Raw genomic sequence first — 12,832 nt, 5'->3', positions numbered from 1 at the left:
TCTAACCCATATCCCCGTTAAAGGAGACATTCTGTGTCCACATTTTCAAGGCCGGGTCTTGGGTTAGTGCTCAGTGTTCCTCCTTCAATAGAGCAGGTGGCTAGGACAGCTCACAGTAAAGGAGTTTTGGTCATAGCTTCTCTTTGTGGTAATTTAGGGGCCACATGAAATAGAACTGATACAATAAGTACTCAAAAATATTTGCCGAATGAATGCGTAAGTGAATGTTGAACCTCTTAAAGGACATTTCCATCTGCATGGCCAAAGGGACATCATAACCACCATGACCAACACTGAGGAATTATTTTCCCACACATCTGCTTTCCACATCTGCTCTACTATCCATTTCTCATCTATTTTCTGACCTCCTTTCTTATGGTGTAATCAATCATGTTATTTTCTATTGCCTGGAGATAAACTTCCAACTTCTCAGCCTGACACACAATGGGAACTTTTGTGATATTTTGGTCAGCCTACCAAATTGGAAACTAAGCTGAAAAACCAGAACTATTAAAAGCCTTGCCATGCCCCTGGCTTTATGTTTAGGAAAGAGAGGTAAGGGACAAATAGTTTCTGTCTCTGGTATTGTAGCAGATACGCAGAGAGGCGCTTACTGATTTTAGCATACTGAAGCAGATCTAGTCTCAAAAGGAGAGAAAAGCTCTGTGGTTCTTGTTTGCATTGTAACACCATGTCCTGGCTGGGTCCAAAAGACCAGAGTTACATGCTTAGCTGGAGGATAAAAGCCTTAAAACTTCACCTGGATAATATGTGAAAATACTTGAGAATTATAATAGTAATTATGACTTTGGGGATATAATTTACATGGAGAAATAAATCCAAATCTGCCTTATTAAAGTGATACAGAAGCTTAGTGTGACTCGTGTGTGTGTGTGTAAAACTTCTTACCATAACCAGGCATAAGAAGTTGTAGAAAGAAGGGTCCCAAAAGGAATTCGGTGTGGAAGTCAATAAAAGTCAATAATCTATAGGAAGCGGTTATTGCAGACATAAACCACATGCACGGTGAGACAGCAAACATGACTTGATACGTCTTGAATAAGGTTAGCCCAGCCCAATTTACCTGGGAATGTAATTGTGATGAAAAATTTTAAATCATCTAATTTATGCTCTTGTGTATCAATCTTGACCTTGATCTTTAGGGTGTAAATATTGCCAAACTTGTTCTTGAGGTGCTGAGGGCTGCCCAAGCACATGAACTTTCCCTTTACCATGATGGCCAGCCTGGTACAGAAGGCATCACATTCCTCTATTCTAGCAAAATAAGATAAAAGAACAACGTAAAATAAAGCACGCTCTTTCGGCAGACCTTCTATAATTCAAACAGTGCTTGCCAACCCTCTTCCAACCCTCCCAATGAGTCACACCTGTGGGAGGTTATAATAATGGCTTTGCCACTTTCACGTGCCCGTGTCACAGCACCCCAGAGCAGGTGGCGGGCTACTGGGTCCATGCCAGTTGATGGCTCATCCAGCAAAATGACTGTGGGTTTTCCCATTAGGGCAATAGCAGTACTCAACCTACGTTTGCATCCTCCACTTCGTGGTCATAGAAGGAGAGAGAATATAGGGAAAGGGGAAGATACACAAATTATTTACTTACAGGATAACATTGGCACAAACATCTCAAATGCTGACAGTCTCAGCAGACACTTAACACGGACATCTGTAATGCTGATTACATGTGACGTCAACAAGGTAGCAGGCTCCAGTACAGGTGGATATATCAATTACTTTTTCGTTTGAAATATAGAGGAGTGATTTTTATGTAACCGATTTTGGCAGCGTCATCAGTGGCATTTACTTACTAGTTTTTAGGGTGTCATGATTTCCCAGGTACAGAAATCCCACCCTAATTTAAAGGGTCTACATCCCTTCTTTCTTGGAAAACAAAGAACCATATAGACCCTAGGAAGAATATGATGGTCCCCTTTGAGATTCAGAGGCTACAGTTCAAACATAACTAGGATTTTGAGTTTCCTCTCTACAAAGGAAAGGCGTGGGGCCATGTAGATCTGTTGTATGACTGCATTTTAACCTAGCGACTCATTATACAGTTTCACAACTAAATAACCATGTGACAGAGGGAGTTAGGTGGAGCTGTGGGCAGGTATTTCAAACATCAGAAACATGGAGAGGCACCACAACATTAGCAGCAGCAACAAAAGATCGGCGTAATGACTCACCTGTAGGTTCTGATAATCTTGTCAGCATGGGGTTCCAGTTGCAGTGAATTCAACCAATTGTTCACATACAGCTGAATCTGGGACTCAGAGATTCCCCATAATCTGGCATACATGATCATTATTTCGCGACCAGTCATGTATTCCAGCAAGGCATCAGTTTGAGGACAATAGCCAATTCTTGACTTCACCTGATTACAAAAATTGCCTTAATAAGGACCCACGTCATCCGTCCCACTGAGCACGCTTGAATAAGATAGAAGACCATGCTTCTAATAGTACTACCCAAAATTTTTCTTTTCTTTTTTTTTTTATTAAAAACAATTGGGGTTACATTCATTAATATTTTTTTCAAATAAAATCAAATAAGTTTCAAGTGTACCATTCAACAGTATGTCGTATATATATCGCATTGTGTGTTCACCACCCAAAGTTAGATTTCCTCCCTTCACCATATATTTGACCCCTTTTACCCCTATCTACCTCCCTCCTCCTCTCCCTTCCCTTGGGTAACCACTAATCCACAGTCTGTGTCCATGAGTCTCTGTTTGTTTGTCATGTTTGGTTGTGCTTTTAGTTTTATATCCCACATATGAGTGAAATCATATGGTTTTCAGTTTTTTCTGTCTGACTTATTTTGCTTAGCATGATTACCTCAAGATCCATCTATGTTGTAGCAAATGGTAGTGTTTCATTTTTTCTTATGGCTGAAAAATTTTTTTCTAAAGGCTACAAAATTATGGCCACTTGGATCTATTGTAATAAATTGGAATTATAGATTCCCCAATTCAGTTTTAATAATCTTGGGGATGAAGAGGTTGGAAATAAAACTCCACAGCCCACTGAATTTGGAGGAGTATTAGAATACAAGATGCTCGCCTCATTAATAAGAAATTCCAAGGGGTCATGGCCAGCATGGTTGTTCTTGCACAGTCATGTGTAGACTTTGTTTCACAGTAAGGCTGAACCAGAAGCAAAGCCTTTTCCCACTCCGACTAACAGGAGAATTCAATGAGTTTTGCTTTATCAATTAACCAATCCTTTTGTGGATTTGTCTTCTAGGCACCCAGAGAAAAAGGTATGAATATCAGTTTATTGAAGTTAATTAAAAATTAAAAATAATTACAATTATTTTAAATAATTAATTTAAATGTGTATTTTTTCTCTGGGGTTTTATTAATTACTTTACAGTGATCTCGGACTATTAATGCCCCTAAACTCTTAGCAGAAATCAACTAAACCCCTTCTTTATTCTGGGTATGAAATTATTCTTCCATATAATTTTTTTAAAGTAAATAAGCTACATGCATAGATAACTCAGCAAACAAGAAAAAAAAATAACATAAATGCTGTTAGCAGAAACAATACTCACCAAAAACATATTTGTAATGACTTCAGGTATTAAGGTTAGTAGATCAGATGAGAAAAGTTAATTACTGTGTTTAAATAAATTTTAAAAGCTTAAAAATATCTTGATGAAAGAGAAAAGTATAAAGTCATACAGACTTTTAGAAATGAACCACATATATCATCTAAAAACCAAAAAAAAAATGTTATATTACAATTTCTGTGATTGAGTTTGACAGCAATTTAGTCACAATGGAAAAATTTAACCTGCCGAAGACTGGTCAAAAGAATGTACCCAGAATTCAGCACAAAATTAAAAAAAGGGAACTATAAGAGCAATACTGAGAGATAAGGATGATAGACTGGAAATGCAACTAGATAACTAGAATTGTAACAGGACAGAAAGACCAGAACAGGAGAAAACTTGAAAAATTAATAAGTGAAAATGATCCAGGACCAATTTAAAATACTGATAAATTCAAGAATGTCAATAAATTCCAAGAGAACGAAAATTTAAAGATCCATATCTAGGTACTTCACATCGAAGCTATGTAAGACAAAGGGAAAAATTTTAAAGCAGCCACAGGAAAAAAATATTTTTTATATAGACTATCAGACTGACAGCTAATTTCTCAAAAGTAGTGATGGAAGCTAAATGATAATTAAACAACATATTAATCTGCTAAAGAAATGTAATCAGAAACCTCAAATTCTATACACAGTAAAAATAACTTTTGCCAGTGAAGGTGAATTAAAGGTATTGATAGAAAGAAAATAAAACATGAATAATAAAAAGTTTTCCTGAGACCGAGAGGGAGAAAACATTTGCAATTGCCATTTCTCTTCGATGCTGAGCAGAGGTTCTAGCCTTTGCAGTAAGGAAAGAAAAAAAAAGCATAGGGTTAGAAAGGAAAACAAATCCTCATTATCCGCAGCCTTCATGATTGCATAAGTAAAGATTCTTATATAACATAAATAAATGTTAGAATTAAGAGAAATTTGTATTCAGTATTTAAAAATCAGCTGTACTTCTATAGACCATCAAGTAGTAATAAAAATAAAGTCATTTAATATTAAAACATAAAATATATTGAAATAAATTGTATAAAATATAATTTCTTCATCTTATACCCATAAGATAAGCTGAATTCTCTTATTAATGTCACATCGATGCACAACTATAAAACTATTATTCTGAGACATTTATTGAGAACGAAATACATGGAAAGATATATTTACTATAAACATGTCAATCTTCTGGAATCCAACTCAAAATTCTTGCATTTATATGCAAAGATAATTCCTCGATTCATCTGTAATTTTAAAAGTTCAAGAATAACCAAGGTAACATCGAAGAACAAAGTTTTCACTCTAAAATATAATGACTTTTTATGACTATCATAATTAAGAAAGTATGACAGTGGGTCAAAGATGAACGAATAGACCTATAAAAAGAGCACAGTCCAGAAACTGACACATATTTAAGCAATACTTGAAAGCTGATAACCTGATAGTGCAGAGAAGTTGGAGCAAGGACAGTCTTTCAACAAAATGTGCTGGGTCATTTGGCTATCTATATGTTAACAACAAAAAAAACCAGAATCTTGACCCTTATTGAATAGTATGCCGATGAATTATAGATTTAAATGTAAAAGGTAATGCAACTAAATTATAAATAGGAACAAAGGAAATTTAATGTTTAATTTAAATCCAGGGTAGGTAAGCAGTTCTTAAAAGGACCCAAAAACAATAAACATAGAGAAAAAATAGACTGCATTAAAATTTTTTAAATTCTCTTCGTCAAAAGAAAAATATAAAAAGAATGTCTTTGAATAATTACTAAAAGAAACCTATGTAATTTTATTAACCCATGTCATCTGAATAAATTTAATTAAAAATTGATAACTGAAAGACAGGCAACCCAATAGAAAAATGGGCAAAATATTTGAATATCTAAGTTTCCAATAAATATTTGATGATATATTCAACTTCATACATTATCAAAAAAATGGAAACTACTAAATCGCAACACAACATACAAGATAAAAAAATCTAAAAGACTGTCAACACAAAATATTGACCAGGATGTAGAATGATGGAAACCGTCATAAACTGCTGTCAGGAGAGGAAATTGCTACAAACCATATTGTAAAACCATTCAGCAGTATTGACTAAAGTAGAATATGCATATACTTTAAGGTCCAGTAATTATATGTGTAAGAATATATCTAGCAGAAATGTGTATATATTTGCACCAAAAGTCATGTTAAGCAGTCATTAGGGCACTATTAATACAACTAAAACTCAGAATCAATACAAATGTCCCTCGAACTTGGAGTAGGTAAGTATATTTTTCAGATTCATATAATTAAATTATACAGCAATATAAATGAACAAACTACCTCTATAAGTGACAATATGAATGAAGCTCACAACATAATATTGGCTTAAAGAAGCCAGAAAGAAGTACACAGTATAATTATATTCATATAATGTTCAAAATGTTCAAAAATAAATGAAACTAATATGTGGCGAAAAAAGTCAACATGGTAGTTTACATTGAAATTAATTAATAATTCACAAAAGAATTTACTAATAATAGACAGTGATGAATTAAAAGAGAATAACTAATTAATATTTTCATATAATACAAAGAATGCACACGATAAAATCCAACACTAAGATGCTATAAGCTTGTAGCAAAGTAGGCACAGAAATGAATTTTCTTAAACTGATAAAGCGTAGCTACCAAATATAATATACAGTAGTAGAAATTTAGGAGAATTTCTTTCAAAGGCAGAAAAAAAAAATCCATTATTACCACCAGTATTCAGCATTGGACCAGTGGTCCCACTTTATGCAACAGCACATGAAATGAGGTATGGCAATTGAAAATTTTGATGGCTCCCAGGTAGGAGGAAGGATTGGTGGGGGAGGGGGAAGGATAGGGGGAAGGGTTAAGAAGTACAAATTGGTAGTTACAGTCATGGGGATATAAACTACAGCCCAGGGAATATAGTCAGTAATATTGTAATAACTGCGTATGGTATCAGATGGGTACTAGTTTTATTGGGGTGATCACTTTGTAAGTTATATAAATGTCTAATTGCTATGTTGTACACCTGAAGCTAATATAATATTGTATGTCAAGTATAATTGAAAAATAAAAAATATTTTAAAAATGAGAGTAGAAAAAGAAGAACATCCTAAACCCAAAGCTAGCAGAAAGAAGGAAATAATAAAGATTAAAGATAAATAAAAAAGAAAATAGAAAAACAATAGAGAAAATCAACAAAACTAAAAGCTGGTACCTGGAAAAGAGCAACAAAATTAACAAACTTTACTAGATTGCCTAAGGAAAAAAAGGGAAGATACTATTTACTAAAATCAGAAATAAAGTGGGAACATTACTACTGATTTTATAGAACTATAAAGGTTACAGAGACTGCCATGAATAGTTGCACAGCAATAATTTGGGTAACGTAGCTGAAACGGGACAATTCCTAGAGACACAACATACTGAGACCGAATCATGAATAAATAGAAAATTTGAAAAGACCGCTAGCTGGTAAGGGGCTTGAATCGCTGATCACAAACCTCCCAACAAAGACAAGTCCTGGGTAAGATGATTTCACAGGTCAGTTCAAGAAGAATTCACGCCAACCTTTCTTAAGCTCTTCCAACAAATTAAAAATGAAGGACAAGTCCTAACTCATTTTCTTTTTATGCGAGAGTTGCCCTACTGCCAAAGCCATAAAAGACATGAAAAGGAAACCATAGACCAATATCCCTTGTGAATATTGATACAAAAATATAATATAATATAATATAATATAATACTAAAAACTGTAATTTGGCAGCATATTAAAAGGATTATATACCACGACAAAGTGGGATTTATTCCTGGAATGTGAGGATAGTTTAATATGTGAAAATCAATCAAGCTAATACACCACATTAACAAAATGAATGATCCACTTAACTGATGAAGAAAACGCATTTGACAAAATTTAACGTGCTTCCATGATGAAAACATACAACCAACTAGGTCAGGGTCAAAATTTATTCTTAGCATGTGAATATCTAGTTGTCCTAACTGCATTTGTCCCAGCACCATAAAAGGACGCTTCCTTACCGTAATAAAGGCCATATTAAAAAATCCATAGCTAACATCATACACAGCGGTGAAAGACTGAAGGCCATCCTCCAAAGACCAGGAACCAGACAAGGATGCCTGCTCTTATTACTTCTGTTCAACAGAGTGTTGAAAATTCTATCCACAGTAATTTGTCGAGAAAAAGAAATTAAAAACATCCAAATTAGAAAGAAGGAAGTAAAATGATCGTTGTTCACAGGTCCTATGATCCCATAGGTAGGAAACCCTGAACAGTCCACACACGCAGACGCACAAAACCAGTTAAAACTAATAGAGAAATTCAGTTGATTTACAAGACACACAAAACCAGTTAGAACTAACAGAGAAATTCAGCAGTTACGAGATGTAAAATCAATATGCAAAAATCAGTTACATTTCTATACATTAACAATGAATAATCCAAAAAGGAAATTTAAAAAATGCAATGTACAATAGCATCAAACATAAATAAATGAAATACTTGGAAATAGACTTAACCAAGGAATCAAAAGACATATACACTGAAAACTACAAAACATTATCCTATGTGCATGGGTTAAGAGACTTAATATTATTAAGATGTCAGAATTACCAAAAAATTATCTACAGAGTCAATGCAATCCTTGTTAAAATCCTAATGATTTTTTGCATAAATAGGAAACATAGGGTGGGTTCATTCTAAAATTCATATGGAAGTTCGAGTCCGTGATTAGCCAATACGCTCTCCGAAAAGAAGAACAAAGTTGGAGGACTCAGACTTCCTGCTCTCGAAACTTGCTAAAAAGCTACAGAAATCAGAACAGTGGCATAAAGATGGGCACATGGAATGACGAGACAGGACGGCTCATAAACACATCCTTGCAAAAATGGTCAAATGATTTTCAACAAGAGTGCCAAGCCCATTCAGTAGTTAACAGTCTTTCAACCAATGGTGCTAGGACAACTAGATATTCACATGCAAAGAATGAATTTTGACTCTTACCTTACACTATACACAATAATTAACGCAAAATGGACCAAAGACTTAAAAGTAAATACTAAAGCTATAAAAGTCTTTGAAGAAAACATAGAAGGTCATGACATTGGATTTGGCAATGATTTTGAGACTATGAAATCAAAAGTATAAGTAAGAAAAGAAAAAGTACATAAATTGTATTTCATCAAAATTTTTAAATTTTCCACATCAAAGGATATTGGTAAGGTAACCAACAGAATGAGAGAAAATATTTTCAAATCATATATACGATGAGGGATAATTATATAGATTCCATAAAGAACTCTTCCAACAACAAAAACTGAACAACACAATTTAAAAGTGTGCTAAGGACTTGAAAGGGCAGTTCTCCAAAATACACAAATGGCCAATAAGCACGTGAAAAGATGCTCAACATCAAAATCATTATGAGAAATGCAAATCCAACAAGGACATACTACTTCGCACCCATTAGGATGGCTATTATAGATAAAATAGAAAATAACAGTGCTAGCGATGATGTGGAGAAATTGGAAGTCTTATGAATTGCTGGCAGAAATGTAAAATGGTGCAGCCATTATGGAATACAGTATGGCACTTCCTCAAAAAATCAAACAGGGGGAAAATAAATCAAATGTTAAACAAACAAACAAACAAACAAATAAATAGATAGATAGATAAATAGATAAATAAATAAATAAAATGTTTAAAAGCATTAAACGAATTAAAATCCACTTTTAGGGATGTGCCCCCAAATAATTGAAAGCAGGGGCTCAAACAGATATTTGTACACCGATTTAAGAGAAGCGTTATTCACAATTGCCAAAACGTGGAAACAACCCCAATATCCATTAGCAGGCGTCCCCAACCCCGGACAACAGACCAGTATCAGTCCATGGCCTCTCTGGAACCAGGTGGCACAACAGGAGAGGAAGCTTCATCTGTATTTGCAGCCGCTCCCCAGCACCAGCATCACCGCCTCAGCTCCACCTCAGATCATCGGCCATCGGATTCTCATAGGAGCCCTGGTCCCCGGTGCCAAAAAGGTTGGGGATCACTGCTTAATGGATAAATGGATAAACACGGTGTGGTATACACATATAATGGAATATCATTCAGCCTTAAAATGGCATAAAATCCTGACACATAGGTGAACCCCGAAGGCAGCATGCTAGGTGAACTAAGTCAGACAAAAAAGGACAAATATTATATGATTCCACAGATATGAGATACGTAGAACAGTCAAATTCATAGAGACAGAAAATAGAACAGTAGTTACCAGGGATGGAGAAGGGATGGAGAGTTACTGTTTAACAGGTCCAGGTTTCTGTTTTGGGATAATAAAAAAGTTCTAGGGCTGGACAGTGGTGAAGGTTGCACAATAACGTGTACTGAACGCCAATGAATTGCACATCCAGAAATGTTTAAAATGGTAATTTTTATGTCATGTAATTTTTACTACAACAAAATGGACAATGTTTGAAACATTTCTAAAGCCTGAGAGAACGAAAAGATCACCATGTATCATGTTTCAGAACAGCCGAGTGGGAGACATTCCCCGAGGCCTGAAAACGCTTCCTCGGACTTAACTGAATTAGTCATTACAAGAGGCTCATATTTGCCTGTTCGCCTGGTCTCTTTTTAAATTTGACACTTTTTAAATGTGACAGAGAGACTCTCTCTTTGGTTCCCAATTTAGCTTTTTCTCTTTGGCGCCATCTTCCTTTCATCCTTTTTCGTGTTTTCATTTCTCAAGGTCAAGCGACTGGTTCCACAACCCGACAGCCCCCAAGTGGGTTGGATGAGGATATTTAGGGAGACCCCACTCATCCCTTCCACCCGCAGGACCTCCTCACCTTCTTTCACCATGTGTCACTTCTTCCTTCTATTTCCTGTCTAGTATAAACGCGACCAAGTTGTTCAATGTACAAAACATCTCCTGCCTCCTTCTCTCAATTCGGAAAATTCTAATTCTCCCCTTTGCTTCACAGATAACTATTTTTCAAAATATGATGCAAATTCGTAGCTTCATTTCCGTTTCCGGACTACTGTTTATCCTACAGCCCGCAGCTCCCCCGTCCCCACCTGCTAGATTTCCCGATGACGGTGTTCAATGAACCCGAAGAGGAAAGAACTGTGCCCTGGGCTCCCATCACCTCCACCCACTGACCCTGTTGTGACAGCTCTTGCCAGCTTCACCGAATGCGTTCTAGCTGCTAAAGATAATGGACGCTGCTCAGTGCCTGAGACTTCTTGCAATCTGACACTTTTGACCATTATCATTTCCTTCTTGAATGTTTCTCCCCACTTAAGTGTCTTTGCCAGTCATGCCTTTCTCCCTTGGTGGCACATGCAGCCAATGACTGGCTTTGCTGGATACAAAGGCCTGCTACCTTGTCTCAACGTGGGGCTGCTGGGAAAGGCCATCCACAGGCAGCGCCCTAAGGTGAATCAAGGCTTCAGCTGCAACTACATTGCAGATTGTCTCCTGCTGAGGTCTTTCCTTCCGTATAGTACTTTGTCTGGCATATGTTAGATGCACTGTTGAGAGAATCTGCCTTTTACAAAGAACCCACGAAAAACACTCTTGTGTTACATTCTGCTCGAATTGCCTCGTTATCTCTCTTCAAAAATGCATTTCTCTCTCCAGAATCTACCAAGTCCCCAGTATCAATGCCCTGATTTCTGTCTGTTACCTTCAGCCATCTGCCCATCATCGGCGCCTCGAGTCCTCGTGCTTCTCATCCTAAGACTGCGATAGCTTCTTACCTTCTGAAGATCTTTGGTGATGCTAAAGCCATCGAGGAACACCTCCCCAGAGGTAGCGGTCTCCTCTCCCGTCAGCATTTGGAAGGTGGTGGTCTTTCCGGCCCCATTGAACCCAAGCAGTCCAAAACAGTCCCCGCATTGGATTGCGATGGAGATATTTCTCACGGCCAGAATGACTGGACACCTGAAATAGATCTAAAAAAAATATGGGAAACGCAAGAGAGTAAAGAATATCTGTAGGTCAGATACAGGAAACGCCTCGGCCCCCTGTCTCACAGGAGCTGTCTCGGAATGGGGAGAATACTCTTCAGTCCCAAAGAATGACGGGGGACCCTGGACAGACAGCATGACATGCTCTGGGGAGGCGCGAGACCACGCCTGTCTGGTGGACGTTACCTTCGTGAGCTCCTTGATAAGCACCGCGGAGCTGAGCGACGTCCGAGGCTGCTCCAGGATTCTCTTTCGTTCGTTTTCTACATCTTCGTCTTCCAATTCTCCAGATAATTCCTTGGACAGGTCTTTCTGCATTTTCGAGACAAGAATCACAGACATGGGAGCCATTCAGTGTCAGGTCTAGAGACTGCATGGCTTCGTAAAAGCTAAACTGGAAGATGATCTCAAAGATGTCAAAACAGGAAGTTTGAGTCAACTCAAGCAATTTCTGGATATGGGCTCAACACCTCATGTGCATCTTGACTAAGTGTTTGAATAATCAATAGTTCATCAGTAGATTGAGGGTGAGGACGAGGGAAGAAGGCAAAGTTATTTCCTATGCTAGAAAGAGTGTGAATTAACGTGCTACTATGTGTACTATAAATCTTTAAAAGACAGAATTCAAAGTATTGGGATAAATAGTTTTTATCACTTAGACCCTTATGAAGGAAGAAGGAAGCCATTTAAAGAAGATGGGGAACTCTGAAAAACAGTCATAAACTTTGTAATAATAAATACACTTTGTCAAGATTAAACTGCAATGGGAGCTTAGAAAATAAACAAGACTTAACTAGACTTTTCCTAAGAAACTCCCTGAACCATATAGTCTCCCTGAACCATATTTTCAAAATAAATATTATAAGGTAAAATTGTGTTTTGTTTTGTTTTGTTTTGTTTTTTTGTAATCTTGATTAGACCAAGTATCATCAGGAAACTGATCTCGAGATGTCAGAACAGAAATTTGGCATAATTTTAAAGATCATTTTATCCAATCACTTCAGAACACATTGATTTTTTATTTCCACAGATTAAGAAATGAGGATTAGCTAGCCTGAAGTTTTTTCCAGAATTGGACACCTCATGGAAAACTGAAGCCACAACTGAGGTCAATCAAGTGTGATTTAGTCCTATCACAGTATGTTCAACATTGAACAGCTAAAGAGGGATTAAGTCTTTCTTTTATGAGGGAGAG

At 36.6% G+C, this 12,832-nt stretch overlaps 1 protein-coding gene across 1 annotated transcript in view; it reads right to left on the bottom strand.

Moving 5' to 3' along the window:
* The window catches only part of LOC105306060 (ATP-binding cassette sub-family A member 3-like), a 104,046-nt gene that overhangs the window by 2,113 nt on the left and 89,101 nt on the right, over positions 1–12,832 (bottom strand). The window contains 5 exon segments of the mRNA XM_011380959.2: positions 1,085–1,275; positions 1,389–1,559; positions 2,207–2,394; positions 11,428–11,622; positions 11,824–11,949. Coding sequence (XP_011379261.2) covers positions 1,085–1,275; positions 1,389–1,559; positions 2,207–2,394; positions 11,428–11,622; positions 11,824–11,949 — 871 coding nt within the window.

Source organism: Pteropus vampyrus, unplaced genomic scaffold (assembly GCF_000151845.1).
Source record: "Pteropus vampyrus isolate Shadow unplaced genomic scaffold, Pvam_2.0 Scaffold417, whole genome shotgun sequence".
Classification (NCBI taxonomy): Eukaryota; Metazoa; Chordata; class Mammalia; order Chiroptera; family Pteropodidae; genus Pteropus; species Pteropus vampyrus.
This window is presented reverse-complemented; position numbering and strand designations above follow the sequence as displayed.